The sequence below is a fragment of the Hemitrygon akajei genome, chromosome 15 (genome assembly GCF_048418815.1).
Source record: "Hemitrygon akajei chromosome 15, sHemAka1.3, whole genome shotgun sequence".
In the NCBI taxonomy this organism is placed as follows: Eukaryota; Metazoa; Chordata; class Chondrichthyes; order Myliobatiformes; family Dasyatidae; genus Hemitrygon; species Hemitrygon akajei.
In genome coordinates, this window is record NC_133138.1 from 94490109 (window position 1) to 94502423 (window position 12315).

At 44.6% G+C, this 12315-nt stretch overlaps 1 protein-coding gene across 6 annotated transcripts in view; it reads right to left on the reverse strand.

Moving 5' to 3' along the window:
• uimc1 (ubiquitin interaction motif containing 1) overlaps nt 1-12315 on the reverse strand; it is a 177215-nt gene that overhangs the window by 84347 nt on the left and 80553 nt on the right. Inside the window, exon 6 of one of the 6 annotated variants that reach the window (XM_073067930.1) lies at nt 7432-7528. The exons of the other annotated variants lie outside the window; for them this stretch is intronic. Within the exon in view, the coding sequence (XP_072924031.1) occupies nt 7476-7528 (53 nt within the window). The 3' untranslated portion in view covers nt 7432-7475. The remainder of the gene's footprint in view (nt 1-7431; nt 7529-12315) is intronic. 6 annotated transcript variants of the gene reach the window in all.

Genomic DNA, 12315 nt, shown 5'->3' on the forward strand with positions numbered 1-12315 from the left:
TCGTGTTTGCAGATGTAAAAATAGATGATTCCCCCACAGCTTCTTCAACATCCTCAGCACCAGAGAACTGTTCTTTAACTCTGATTTCTTTCCTTGATTTCCACAAAGTCCGAAGGTGATCTTGATCAGGTCCTGGGCATTGATTCATCTTAATATGCTTTAAGCAACAAACCTGCTGAAATAAGTCACCACATTTAGAAGCATCTGCGGGAAGAAGGGAACTGTCAATGTTTTGGGTTGAAACTTTGTATCATGACCATAAGACAATAAGACATAGGTGCAGAAATAGGCCATTTAGAAATAGGTGAGGCCTCACCAGTGCCTTATAAAGCCTCAGCATCACATCCTTCCTCTTGCATTCTAGACCTTTTAAAATAAATGCTAACATTGCATTTGCCTTCCTCACCACCGACTCAATCTGCAAGTTAATCTTTCGGGTGTTCTGCACAAGTCCTTTTGCATCTCAGATTTTTGCGATTTTTCCCCCATTTAGAAAATAGTCTTCACATTTATTTCTACTACCATGCTGACTTTGTCCTTATCTGGCATCACCAAGTATTCCATAACCTCATCCTTAACAATTGGACTCCAACATCTTACCAACCACTGAAGTCAGGCTAACTGGTCTATAGTTTCCTTTCCACTGTCTTCCCTCTTTCTTAAAGAGTGAGTGACATTTTCAATTTTCCAGTCCTCTGGAACAATGTCAGAGTCTAATGCTTTTTGAAAGATTAATGTCTCCACAATCTCTATCGCTACTTTCAGAACCCTAGGGTGCAGTTCATCTGGTCAGAGTGACTTATGTACCATTAGGTCTTTTAGCTTTTTGTAATAGTAACTGCAGTCACTTATCTTCCCTCACACTCTTCAACATCTGGCACACTGCAGGTACCTTCCTGATGACTGATGCAAAATACTTATTTAGTTCACCTTGTGCCCCGTTATTATTTCTCTGGCCTCATTTTCTAGTGGTGCAATCTAATCTCTCTTTTATTTTTTACATTCATGAGAAAGCTTTTAATATCCACTTTGATATTGTTTGCTAGCTTGCTTTCATATTTCATCTTTTTGCTCCTAATGATTCTTTTAGTTGCTCTCTGTAGGGTTTTAAAAGTTTCCCAATCCTCTGTATTCCCACTAATTTCTGCTTTATTGTATGCCCTCTCTTTTGCTTTTACATTTGCTTTGACTTCCCTTGTCAACCAGTGTACTATTTTGCAATTTAAGTATTTCTTTGTTTTTCGAATACATCTACCTTGCACATTCCTCATTTTTCCCAGAAACTCACACCATTGTTGCACTGCTGTCATCTCTGCCAGCATCTTCTTTCAATTTACTTTGGCCAATTCCTCTCTTATACACAGTAGGCTTATTCAGAAAGTCAGAAGGCATAGGAACCAGGGGAGTTTGGCCAGGTGGATTCAGAATTGGCTTGCCTGCAGAAAGCAGAGGGTCATGGTGGAGGGAGTACATTCGGATTGGAGGGTTGTGACTAGTGGTGTCCCACAAGGTTCGGTTCTGGGACCTCTACTTTTTGTGATTTTTATTAACAACCTGGAAGTGGAGATAAAAGGGTGGGTTGGCAAGTTTGCAGATGACACAAAGGTTGGTGGAGTTGTGGATAGTGTAGAAGATTGTCGAAGACTGCAGAGAGACATTGACAGGATGCAAAAGTGGGCTGAGAAGTGGCAGATGGAGTTCAACCCAGAGAAGTGTGAAGTGGTACACTTTGGAAGGACAAATTCCAAGGCAGAGTACAAAATAAATGGCAGGATACTTGGTAGTGTGGAGGAGCAGAGGGATCTGGGGGTACATGTCCACAGATCCCTGAAAGTTGCCTCACAGGTAGATAGGGTAGTTAAGAAAGCTTATGGGGTGTTAGCTTTCATAAGTCGAGGGATAGAGTTTAAGAGTCGCGAGGTACTGATGCAGCTCTATAAAACTCTGGTTAGGCCACACTTGCAGTATTGTGTCCAGTTCTGGTTGCCTCACTATAGGAAGGATGTGGAAGCAATGGAAAGGGTACAGAGGAGATTTACCAGGATGCTGCCTGGTTTAGAGAATATGCATCAAGATCGGAGATTAAGGGAGCTAGGGCTTTACTCTCTGAAGAGGAGGAGGATGAGAGGAGACATGATAGAGGTATACAAGATATTAAGAGGAATAGATAAAGTGGACAGCCAGCACCTCTTCCCCAGGGCACCACTGCTCAATACAAGAGGACATGGCTTTAAGGTAAGGGGTAGGAAGTTCAAGGGAGATATTAGAGGAAGGTTTTTTAATCAGAGAGTGGTTGGTGTGTGGAATGCACTGCCTAAGTCAGTGGTGGAGGCAGATACACTAGTGAAATTTAAGAGACCACTAGACAGTTATATAGAGGAATTTAAGGTGGGGGGTTATATTGGAGGCAGGGTTTAAGGGTCGGCACAACATTGTGGGCCGAAGGGCCTACACTGTGTTGTACTATTCTATGTTCTATACCACTGCAATTCCCTTTACTCCACTGAAATACTGCTATGTCAGACTTTACCTTCTCCCTATCAAATTTCAAGTTGAACGCATCATACTATGATCATTGCCTCCTAAGGGTTATTTTCCCTTGAGTTCCCTAATTACCTTCGGTTCATTACACAATACCCAATCCAGTACACCTAATCCTCTAGTAGGCTGAATGACAAACTGCTCTAAATAGGCATACCATGGGCATTCAACAAACTCACTCTCTTGAGATCCATTACCAACCTGATTTTCCCAATCGATCTGCATGTTGAAATCTCCCATGACTATCATAACATTGCCCTTTTGACATGCCAGCTACTGTTGGGTGGCCTGTATATAACTGCCATCAGGGTCCTTCTACCCTCGCAATTTCTTAACTCAACCCACAAGGATTCAACATCTTATGATCCTGTCACATCCTAGGTATCTCTCCCATTTCCCACACATCCGCCCATCACCCCAGTCGGGATAGGGTTGCCCTTGTCCTCACCTACCACCCCACCTGCCTCCAGGTCCAACGTATAATTTTCCGTAACTTCCGCCACCTCCAATGGGACCCCACTACCAAGCACATCTTTCCCTCCCCCCCCCCTTCTGCTTTCCACAGGGATCGCTCCCTACACGACTCCCTTGTCCATTCGTCCCCCCCCCCCCATCTCCTCCCACCGATCTCCCTCCTGGCACTTATCCTTGTAAGCGGAACAAGTGCTACACCTGCCCTTACACTTCCTCCCTCACCACCATTCAAGGCCCCAGACAGTCCTTCCAGGTGAGGCGACACTTCACCTGTGAGTCGGCTGGTGTGGTATACTGTGTCCGGTGCTCCCGGTGTGGCCTTTTATATATTGGTGAGACCCAACACAGACTGGGAGACCGTTTCGCTGAACACCTACGCTCGGTCCGCCAGAGAAAGCAGGATCTCCCAGTGGCCACACGTTTTAATTCCACGTCCCATTCCCATTCTGATATGTCTATCCATATCCTCCTCTACTGTCAAGATGAATCCACACTCAGGTTGGAGGAATAACACCTTATATACCGGCTGGGTAGCCTCCAACCTGATGGCATGAACATTGACTTCTCTAACTTCCGTTAATGCCCCTCCTCCCCTTCTTACCCCATCCCTGACATATTTAGTTGTTTGTTTTTTTGCTCTCTCTCTGCCCATCACTCTGCCTGTTCTCCATCTCCCTCTGGTGCTCCCCCCTCCCCCTTTCTTTCTCCCGAGGCCTCCCGTCCCATGATCCTTTCCCTTCTCCAGCTCTGTATCACTTTCACCAATCACCTTTCCAGCTCTTAGCTTCATCCCACCCCCCCCCAGTCTTCTCCTATCATTTCGCATTTCCCCCTCCCCCCACTACTTTCAAATCTCTTAGTATCTCTCCTTTCAGTTAGTCCTGATGAAGGGTCTCGGCCCGAAACGTCGACAGTGCTTCTCCCTATAGATGCTGCCTGGCCTGCTGTGTTCCACCAGCATTTTGTGAGTGTTGCTGGTATTCACCCTGCTGGCTGCAATTCTGTCCTATCATCTGCTTGCCCTTCTTGACAGTCTGGCTGAATGGTATATCCGCTTTTTTACTGTCCTGTCCTAATCCCTTTATTCTGGTTCCCACCCCCTTGCCAAATTAGTTTAAAACCCTCCTCAACAGTTCTAACAAACCTATCTTCAAGAATATTGGTCTCTCTCGGGTTCAGTGCAACCCGTCACTTTTGTGCAGGTCATACCTCCCACAGAAGAGATCTCTGTAATCCAAGAACCTGAATCCCTGCCCACTGCACCAGCGTCTCAGTCATGCATTAATCTGCCAAATCATCCTGTCTCTACCCTCACTGGGTGCATAGCATAGGCAGCAATCCAGAAATTATTACCCTGGAGGCCCTACTTCTCAAGTTTCTGCCTAGCTCAGGACTTTTTTGCTTTTCTTTCCTATGCCATGGGTACCAATATTTTCCAAGGCATTTGGCTGCTCTTCCTCCCTGTCCAAAATGCTGTGGACGTGATCCAAGATATCCCTGACCCTGGCACCTGGGAATCAACATACCATTTGTATGTTCCGTTCACTTCCACAGAATCTTCTATTTGTTCCCCTGACTACTGAGTGTCATATCACTACCACTCCCCTCTTCTCCCTCTTTTCTTTCTGCACCATGGACCTATGCTCAGTGCCAGTAACCTGGTTTCTGTGGCATTCCCCACAACAGTATCCAAAATGGTATACTCATTATTGAGGGGAATGGCCACAGAGATGCTCTGCCCTAACTGCCTATTCACATTTCTATTTCTCCTGACAGTCACCCAACTATTCATCTCCTGCAACTTAGTGGTGACTACTTCCCTGCAACTCTGATCGATTATCTCCTCATTCTTCCATAGAAGCCTAAGGTCATCCAGCTGCTGCTCCAGATCCCTAATACGGTCAACAAGGAGCTGCAGCTGGATGCACTTTACACAGATGTAGTTCCTTGGGAGTCTCTGGGTCTCCCAGGACTCCAACATCTGACATAAGCAGTGAAACAATGACAATTCTTTTCGTCTCACAGATGTGCTTGACCAGGTAAGTTCCTCCAGCAGATTGTTTCTTGTTCCAGATCCCAACATCTGCGATCTCCTGTGTCTGTAAGTGCCTTAAGGCAGCAAATACATCCTCTTGAGGCAATTCATATGGGATCCAAGATACTAAGAACATTGGCATCCACAGACACACCAGAGCTGTCTACACCCACAGTCACACACTGCAACTGTCTACACATGCAGTTCATACCCAGACAACTAGACACACTAGAGTTTCTGAAAATGTAGAAATCTTTAGCAACAAGTGGTATCCATCCTATTTCAAGTCTCAACTATGTAAAGAAGACCATGCCAGGAGCAGCAGATGATCCTGACAGGATAGCCCCTGAAAGATAGCGAGAGAGGTTGTGTAGGGGCAGATATAGCATTTGACACAGTTGCAGGGGTTAAGTGTGAGGAGGGAGATCTGTGGGGAGGGACAAATGGACAAGGAAGTCCTGGAGAGAGTGATCACTGTAGAAAGTGAAGTGGTAAGGTGGGGGGGTGGGAATGGTGGGAAAAATGTGCCTGATGGTAAGATCCTGTTGGAGCTAGTGGAAGTTACAGAGAATGATGTGCTGGATATGAGGCAAGTGGGCAAGGGCAGATGTGTGGGAAATGGAGGAGACATGGCTGAGGGCAAAGGTTCAAAGGTTATTTTTTTTGTCAAAGTATGCATGTACAACTCTGATACTTGTCTTCTCTAGATTACCATGGACTACAGAAAAACCATGGCGTTGTTGGAAAGCAAAGCCATCACTATCCCCCCACCTTGACACGAGAAAACAAAAGAAACAAAACTCACAAACCCCAAAACCCCACCCCCTCTCTCACAGAAAAAAACTAACAGATCATCCACATGCCCAAAACCCCAATTCCTCAAGCCTCTCCCTCATAAAAACAGCAACAATAACATTAAATCCCCACAACCCCCTCCTCACAGAAAAGAACAGCGACAATAGCATCAATACTAACCCCCTTTCTCACACACAAAAAACTAACAGATTTGTGCACACAGAAAATAACCAACAAGGCCCCAAATCTCCAACTTCTCCCTCGCATAAAAAGTATCATATCTCCGACCTGCCAATCAGCAACAGGAAAACATCGAAGAATGAAGGAAACCAATATAAAGTACAGACCAAAAATCACAAAAATCTCAGAATATCAAAAACATCCTTCCATCAAGCTTTCAAGGAGTGCTGCCACATGAACGAAGTCCTTCCATGAAGAGCAACTGCACACTGGGTCCAAACACCAATGCCTCCAAACCCATGGCCTCCATTGAGAGCGACGGCGGACCTCCTCTGCATTCACCTAGATGCTTCAATCTTCCTCACCACATCAAGATGGAGTTGTTCCAAGAGCAGCTTGTGTTCTCAGTTCTCTCCAGACAGAGCAGAGTGCAAGATATGAATTCCAAACTGCACTTCACAGGCTCTAACCATTTCCATTACACAATCAAAACAAAAAGAACAAGCAGAAGACATGGAGAAAGTGAAATAATTGACGAGATTGACTATCTGGTCGCCCAAGCAACCATTGTTCGCTGGCACCATCTTGACTGGCAGCATCGATAGTGGTGGAGAGGAAACTCAGTTTTTGAAAGAGGACATCTAAGATGTTTGGGCATAGACAGCCTCAGCCTGAGAACAGATCGAGCGATACAGAGGAACTGAGAGAAAAGAATAACATTTTTGCAAGTGCCAGGTGGGAAGCCAAGACAAATGCGAGAGTCAGTGGGTGTTGGTAGATGTAGACAGAGATGGAGACTGAGATCAAGAAAGGAGAGAGAGGTGTCAGAGGTGGGCCTGGACTGTTTACACGCACACACCAGGACAGTTCATCCCTGCAGAGACACAGGGGACAACCACCTGGGGCCTTCTACACCCATAGACACCAGACTGTCTACATCCAACCAGGGCCATTCACAACTAAAAACATACTGAAACTGTTCATGCCTAAAGAGGCCTGGCATGTCAAAACCCACAGACATACCGGGACTGTACACACCAGGGTAGTATCCACAGGAACACCAGGACCATCCACACGCACAGAAACACCAGGATAGTCCACATCCACAAACTCAACAGGTTAGCCTACATGCATTACCATCTATATCCACTGATAGACCAAGATAAGACAACTCCACAGACACGTCGGAAATGTTTACACCCACAGATACTCTGGGCAGTCCACCCAAAGAACCAAAGCGACCATCTACATCGACCTACACACTGGGATAGTCCGCACTCAGATACACACAATGAGTCTCTAGAATCACAGACAGAAAGGAACTATCTAGCACATAGCCACAACAGGACTATGCAGACCCACACAAACACAGGGACTGACATACTCATAAGGACCCACATACTCACCGGGACTGTCTACACCCATTGACAACAGATTGCATATAGTGGTGCTAGAAAGGTTGTGAACCCTGTAGAATTTTCTCTGTTTCTGCATAAATATGACCTAAAATGTGATCAGATATTCACGCATTAATATGAAAGAAAACTCAACTAAATAAATAACATCAACAGTGATGAAATGCTTTGAGAGGTTGGTTATAACTAGACTGAACTCCTGCCTCAGCAAGGACCTGGACCCATTGCAATTTGCCTATCGTCACAATAGGTCAACAGCAGACGCAATCTCCATGGCTCTTCACACAGCTCTAGACCACCTAAACAACACAAACACCTTCATCGACTATAGCTCAGCATTTAATACAGGTGTTCCCCCCCCCCTTTACAAAGGTAGAGCGTTCCTATAAAATCTTTCTTAAGCTGAAATGGCGTAAAACGAAGAACCATTAATTTATATGGGAAAAATTTTCATAAAAGCGAAAATCCTCTTTGTAATGCGAAAACAGGTTACTAATGTAGGTCTTTTGTAAAAGCAAAGTGGCATAAAGCGAACACTCGTAAAGCGGGGGACACCTGTACCATCATTCTCACAATCCTGATTGAGAAGTTGCAGAACCTGGGCCTCCGTACCTCCCTCTGTAATTGGATCCTTGACTTCCTCACCGGAAGACCAGTCTGTGTGCATTGGTGATAACATATCCTCTTTGCTGATGATCAACACTGGTGCAGCTCAGGGTTGTGTGCTTAGCCCACTGCTCTACTCTCTGTATACACATGACCATGTGGCTAGCCATAGCTCAAATACCATCTACAAATTTGCTGACGATACAACCATTGTTGGTAGAATCTCAGGTGGTGATGAGAGGGCGTACAGGAGTGAGGTATGCCAACTAGTGGAATAGTGCCGCAGCAACAAGCTGACACTCAATGTCAGTAAGACGAAAGAGCTGACTGTGGACCTCAGAAAGGGTAAGACGAAGGAACACATACCAATTCTCATAGAGGGATCAGAAATGGAGAGAATGAGCAGCTTTAAGTTCCTGGGTGTCAAGATATCCGAGGATCTAACCTGGTCCCAACACATTGATGTAGTCATAAAGAAGGCAAGACAGCGGCTATACTTTATTAGGAGTTTGAAGAGATTTGGCATGTCAACAAATACGCTCAAACACTTCTATAGTTGTACAGTGGAGAGCATTCTGACAGGCTGCATCACTGTCTGGTATGGAGGGGCTACTGCACAGGGTCAAAAGAAGCTACAGAAGATTGCAAATCTAGTCAGCTCCATCTTGGGCACTAGCCTACAAAGTACCCAGGACATCTTTTGGAAGCGGTGTCTCAGAAAGGCAGCTTCCATTATTGAAGACCTCCAGTACCCAAGGCATGCCCTTTTCTCACTGTTACCATCAGGTAGGAGATACAGAAGCCTGAAGGGACACACTCAGCAATTCAGGAATAGCTTCTTCCCCTCTGCCATATGATTCCTAAATGGACTTTGAAGCTTTGGACACTACCTCACTTTTTTTAATACACAGTATTTCTGTTTTTGCACATTTTTTAATATCTATTCAACATATGTAATTTATTTACTTGTTTACTTATTATGATTTAATTTATTTATTATCTTTTCTCCCTCTGCTAGATTATGTATTGCATTGAACTGCTGCTGTCAAGTTAACAAATTCACATTACATACCAGTGATAATAAACCTGATTCTGATAAAACAATTATAATTGTTCATTTATTGAGAAAAACGATCCAATATTACATGTATATATTGGAAAAAGTATGCGAACCTTTCCTCTCAGTAACTGGTGTGACCCCCCCCCCCTCCCCCACCTTGTACAGCAATAACTTCAACCAAACATTTCCAATACCTGTTGATCAGTCCTGCACATTGGCTTGGAGGAATTTTAAGCCATTCCTCCTTACAAAACTGCTTCAACTTTGGGATGTTGGTGGGCTTCCTTGCATGAACTGCTTGCTTTAGGTCCTGGCACAACATTTCTATAGGATTGTCAGGACTTTGTCTCAGCCATTCTCAAACACAAATTTTCTTCTTTTTAAGCCACACTGTTTTTATGACCTCCTGCCTTCCAGATCATTATCTTGTTGCATTATCCAACTTCTATTAAGTTTCAGGTGACAGACCGCTGCCCTAACATTCTCCTGTAAAATGTCTTGAAACAATTCTGAATTCATTGTTTCCTCAACGATTGCAAGCTGTCCAGGACCTGAGGCAGCAAAGCAGCCCAAATTCATGATGCTCCTTCCTCCATGCTTCACAGTTGGGATGAGGTTTTGGTGTTGATGTGTAATGCCTTCTTTCATCCAAACATAGCAATGCGATTTCTGCCAGAAAGTTTAATTTTTGTCTCATCTATCCACAGAACATTGTCCCAGAAGCATGGTAGAACATCCAGGTGGTCTTTTGCAAACTTGAGATGTGCAGCAATGTTTTTTTTTGAGAGCAGTGGTTTTCTCTGTGGTGTCCTTCCATGAACATTATTCATGTTTACTGTTTTTCTTATAGTGAACACATGAACAGAGACTTAAACAGAGATTTCTGCAGGTTTTTTGGTGTTACCCTTGGGTTCTTTTTCACCTCCTCCAGCAATACACATTATGCTCTTTGTGTGATCTTTGCAGGATGCCCACTCTGGGGAAAGTAGCATCAGTACTGAGTTTCCTCCATTTGTACACAATTTCTTTTACTGTGGACTGATGAACACTCAGGTCTTTAGAAATGCTTTTGTAGTCTTTTCCAGCTTCATGCATCTCTACAACTCTTCCTCCAAGATCCATTGTAAGTTGTTTTGATCAAGGCACGGTGCACATAAACAGATTTTTCTTGAGAAGAGCAGGCTCTGTCAGTAACCTGACCTTGTGTGTCTTTTTTATAGGGCAGGCCTACTCGAAAATCCACACCTCCAATCTCATATCACTGATCGGAACATCTGACTCCAAATGGCTTTTGTTAAAGGCATTACCCCAGAGGTTCACATACTTTTTCCAACAAATACATATAATATTACATAATTTTTCTTAATAAACAAAGAAACATAATCTCTTTTGTGTTATTTATTTATTTGGATTCTCTATCCATTTTTAGCACTTATGAGAAGATCTGATCACATTTTAGGACATATGTATGCATATTAGGACGTATTTATTCCCTGGAGCATAGAAGAATGAGGGGAGATTTGATAAGGGTATATAAAATTATGATGGGTATAGATAGAGTGAATGCAATCAGGCTTTCTCCACTCTCTCCGCACTAATCCTAACCTCACCATCAAACCTGAAGACAAAGGTGGTGCCGTAGTAGTCTGGCAGACGGACCTCTACCTTACTGAGGCCAAAAGGCAGCTCTCTGACACCTCCTCTTACTTACCCCTGGAACAGGACCCCACCAAAAAACATCAAACCATTGTCTCCCATACCATCACTGCCCTTATCAACTCTGGAGACCTTCCATCCTCAGCCAAAAAGCTCATAATTTCCACACCTCGCACTGCTCGGTTTTACCTCCTCCCCAAGGTCCACAAGCCTGACTGTCCTGGTGGGCCTATAGTTTCGGCCTGCTCTTGCCCCACCGAATTTGTATCTGCCTACCTGGACTCCATTTTGTCACCCATAGTTCAGTCCCTCCCCACCTACATCCAGGATACATTCCATGCCTTCCACCTCTTCAATAACTTCCAGTTCCCTGGTCCCGACTGCTTCATTTTCACCATGGATGTCCAATCTTTATACACTTCAATTCCCCATCAAGAAGGCCTCAAAGCTCTCCGCTACTTTCTTGACAATAGACCTCACCAGTTCCGCAACACCACCACACTCCTCCGGTTGGCGGAACAGGTACTCACACTTAATAAGCAAACATGAGGAAATCTGCAGATGCTGGAAATTCAAACAACACACACAAAATGCTGGTGTAACACAGCAGGCCAGGCAGCATCCATAAGGAGAAGCACTGTCAACGTTTCGGGCTGAGACCCTTCGTCAGGACTAACTGAAAGGAAAGATAGTAAGAGATTCTTAAAGAAAGAGGACATTAGAGATGTCCTGGAATGGAAAGCCTCATCCTGGGAGCAGATGCGGCAGAGACGGAGGAACTGGGAATAGGGAATAGCATTTTTACATTTGGCAGGGTGGGAAGAGGTATAATCAAGGTAGTTATGGGAGTCAGTGGGTTTATAGAAGATGTCAGTGGACAGTCTGTCTCCAGAGATGGAGACCGAGAGATCGAGAAAGGGGAGAGAAGTGTCCGAGATGGACCAAGTGAATTTGAGGGCTGAGTGGAAGTCACTCAGCTGGCTCTTAATATTTTCCCTTTCAGTTAGTCCTGACGAAGGGTCTCAGCCCGAAACGTCGACAGTGCTTCTTATAGATGCTGCCTGGCCTGCTGTGTTCCACCAGCATTTTGTGTGTGTTGCTCACACTTAATAACTTCTCTTTTGGCTCTTCCCACTTTCTTCAGACCAAGGGTGTAGCTATGGGCACTCACATGGGCTCCAGCTATGCCTTCCTCTTTGTGGGTTATGTGGAACAGTCTATGCTCCAAATCTATACTGGTACTGCTCCCCAACTTTTTCTTCACTACATTGACGACTACATTGGTGCTGCTTCCTGCACCCATGCTGAGCTCGTCAATTTCATCGACTTTGCCTCTAACTTTCACCCAGCCCTCAAATTCACTCGGTCCATCTTGGACACTTCTCTCCCCTTTCTCAATCTCTCGGTCGCCATCTCTGGAGACAGACCATCCACTGACATCTTCTATAAACCCTCTGACTCCTATAACTACCTTGATTATACCTCTTCTCACCCTGCCAAATATAAAAATGCTATTCCCTATTCCCAGTTCCTCCGTCTTCGCCGCATCTGCT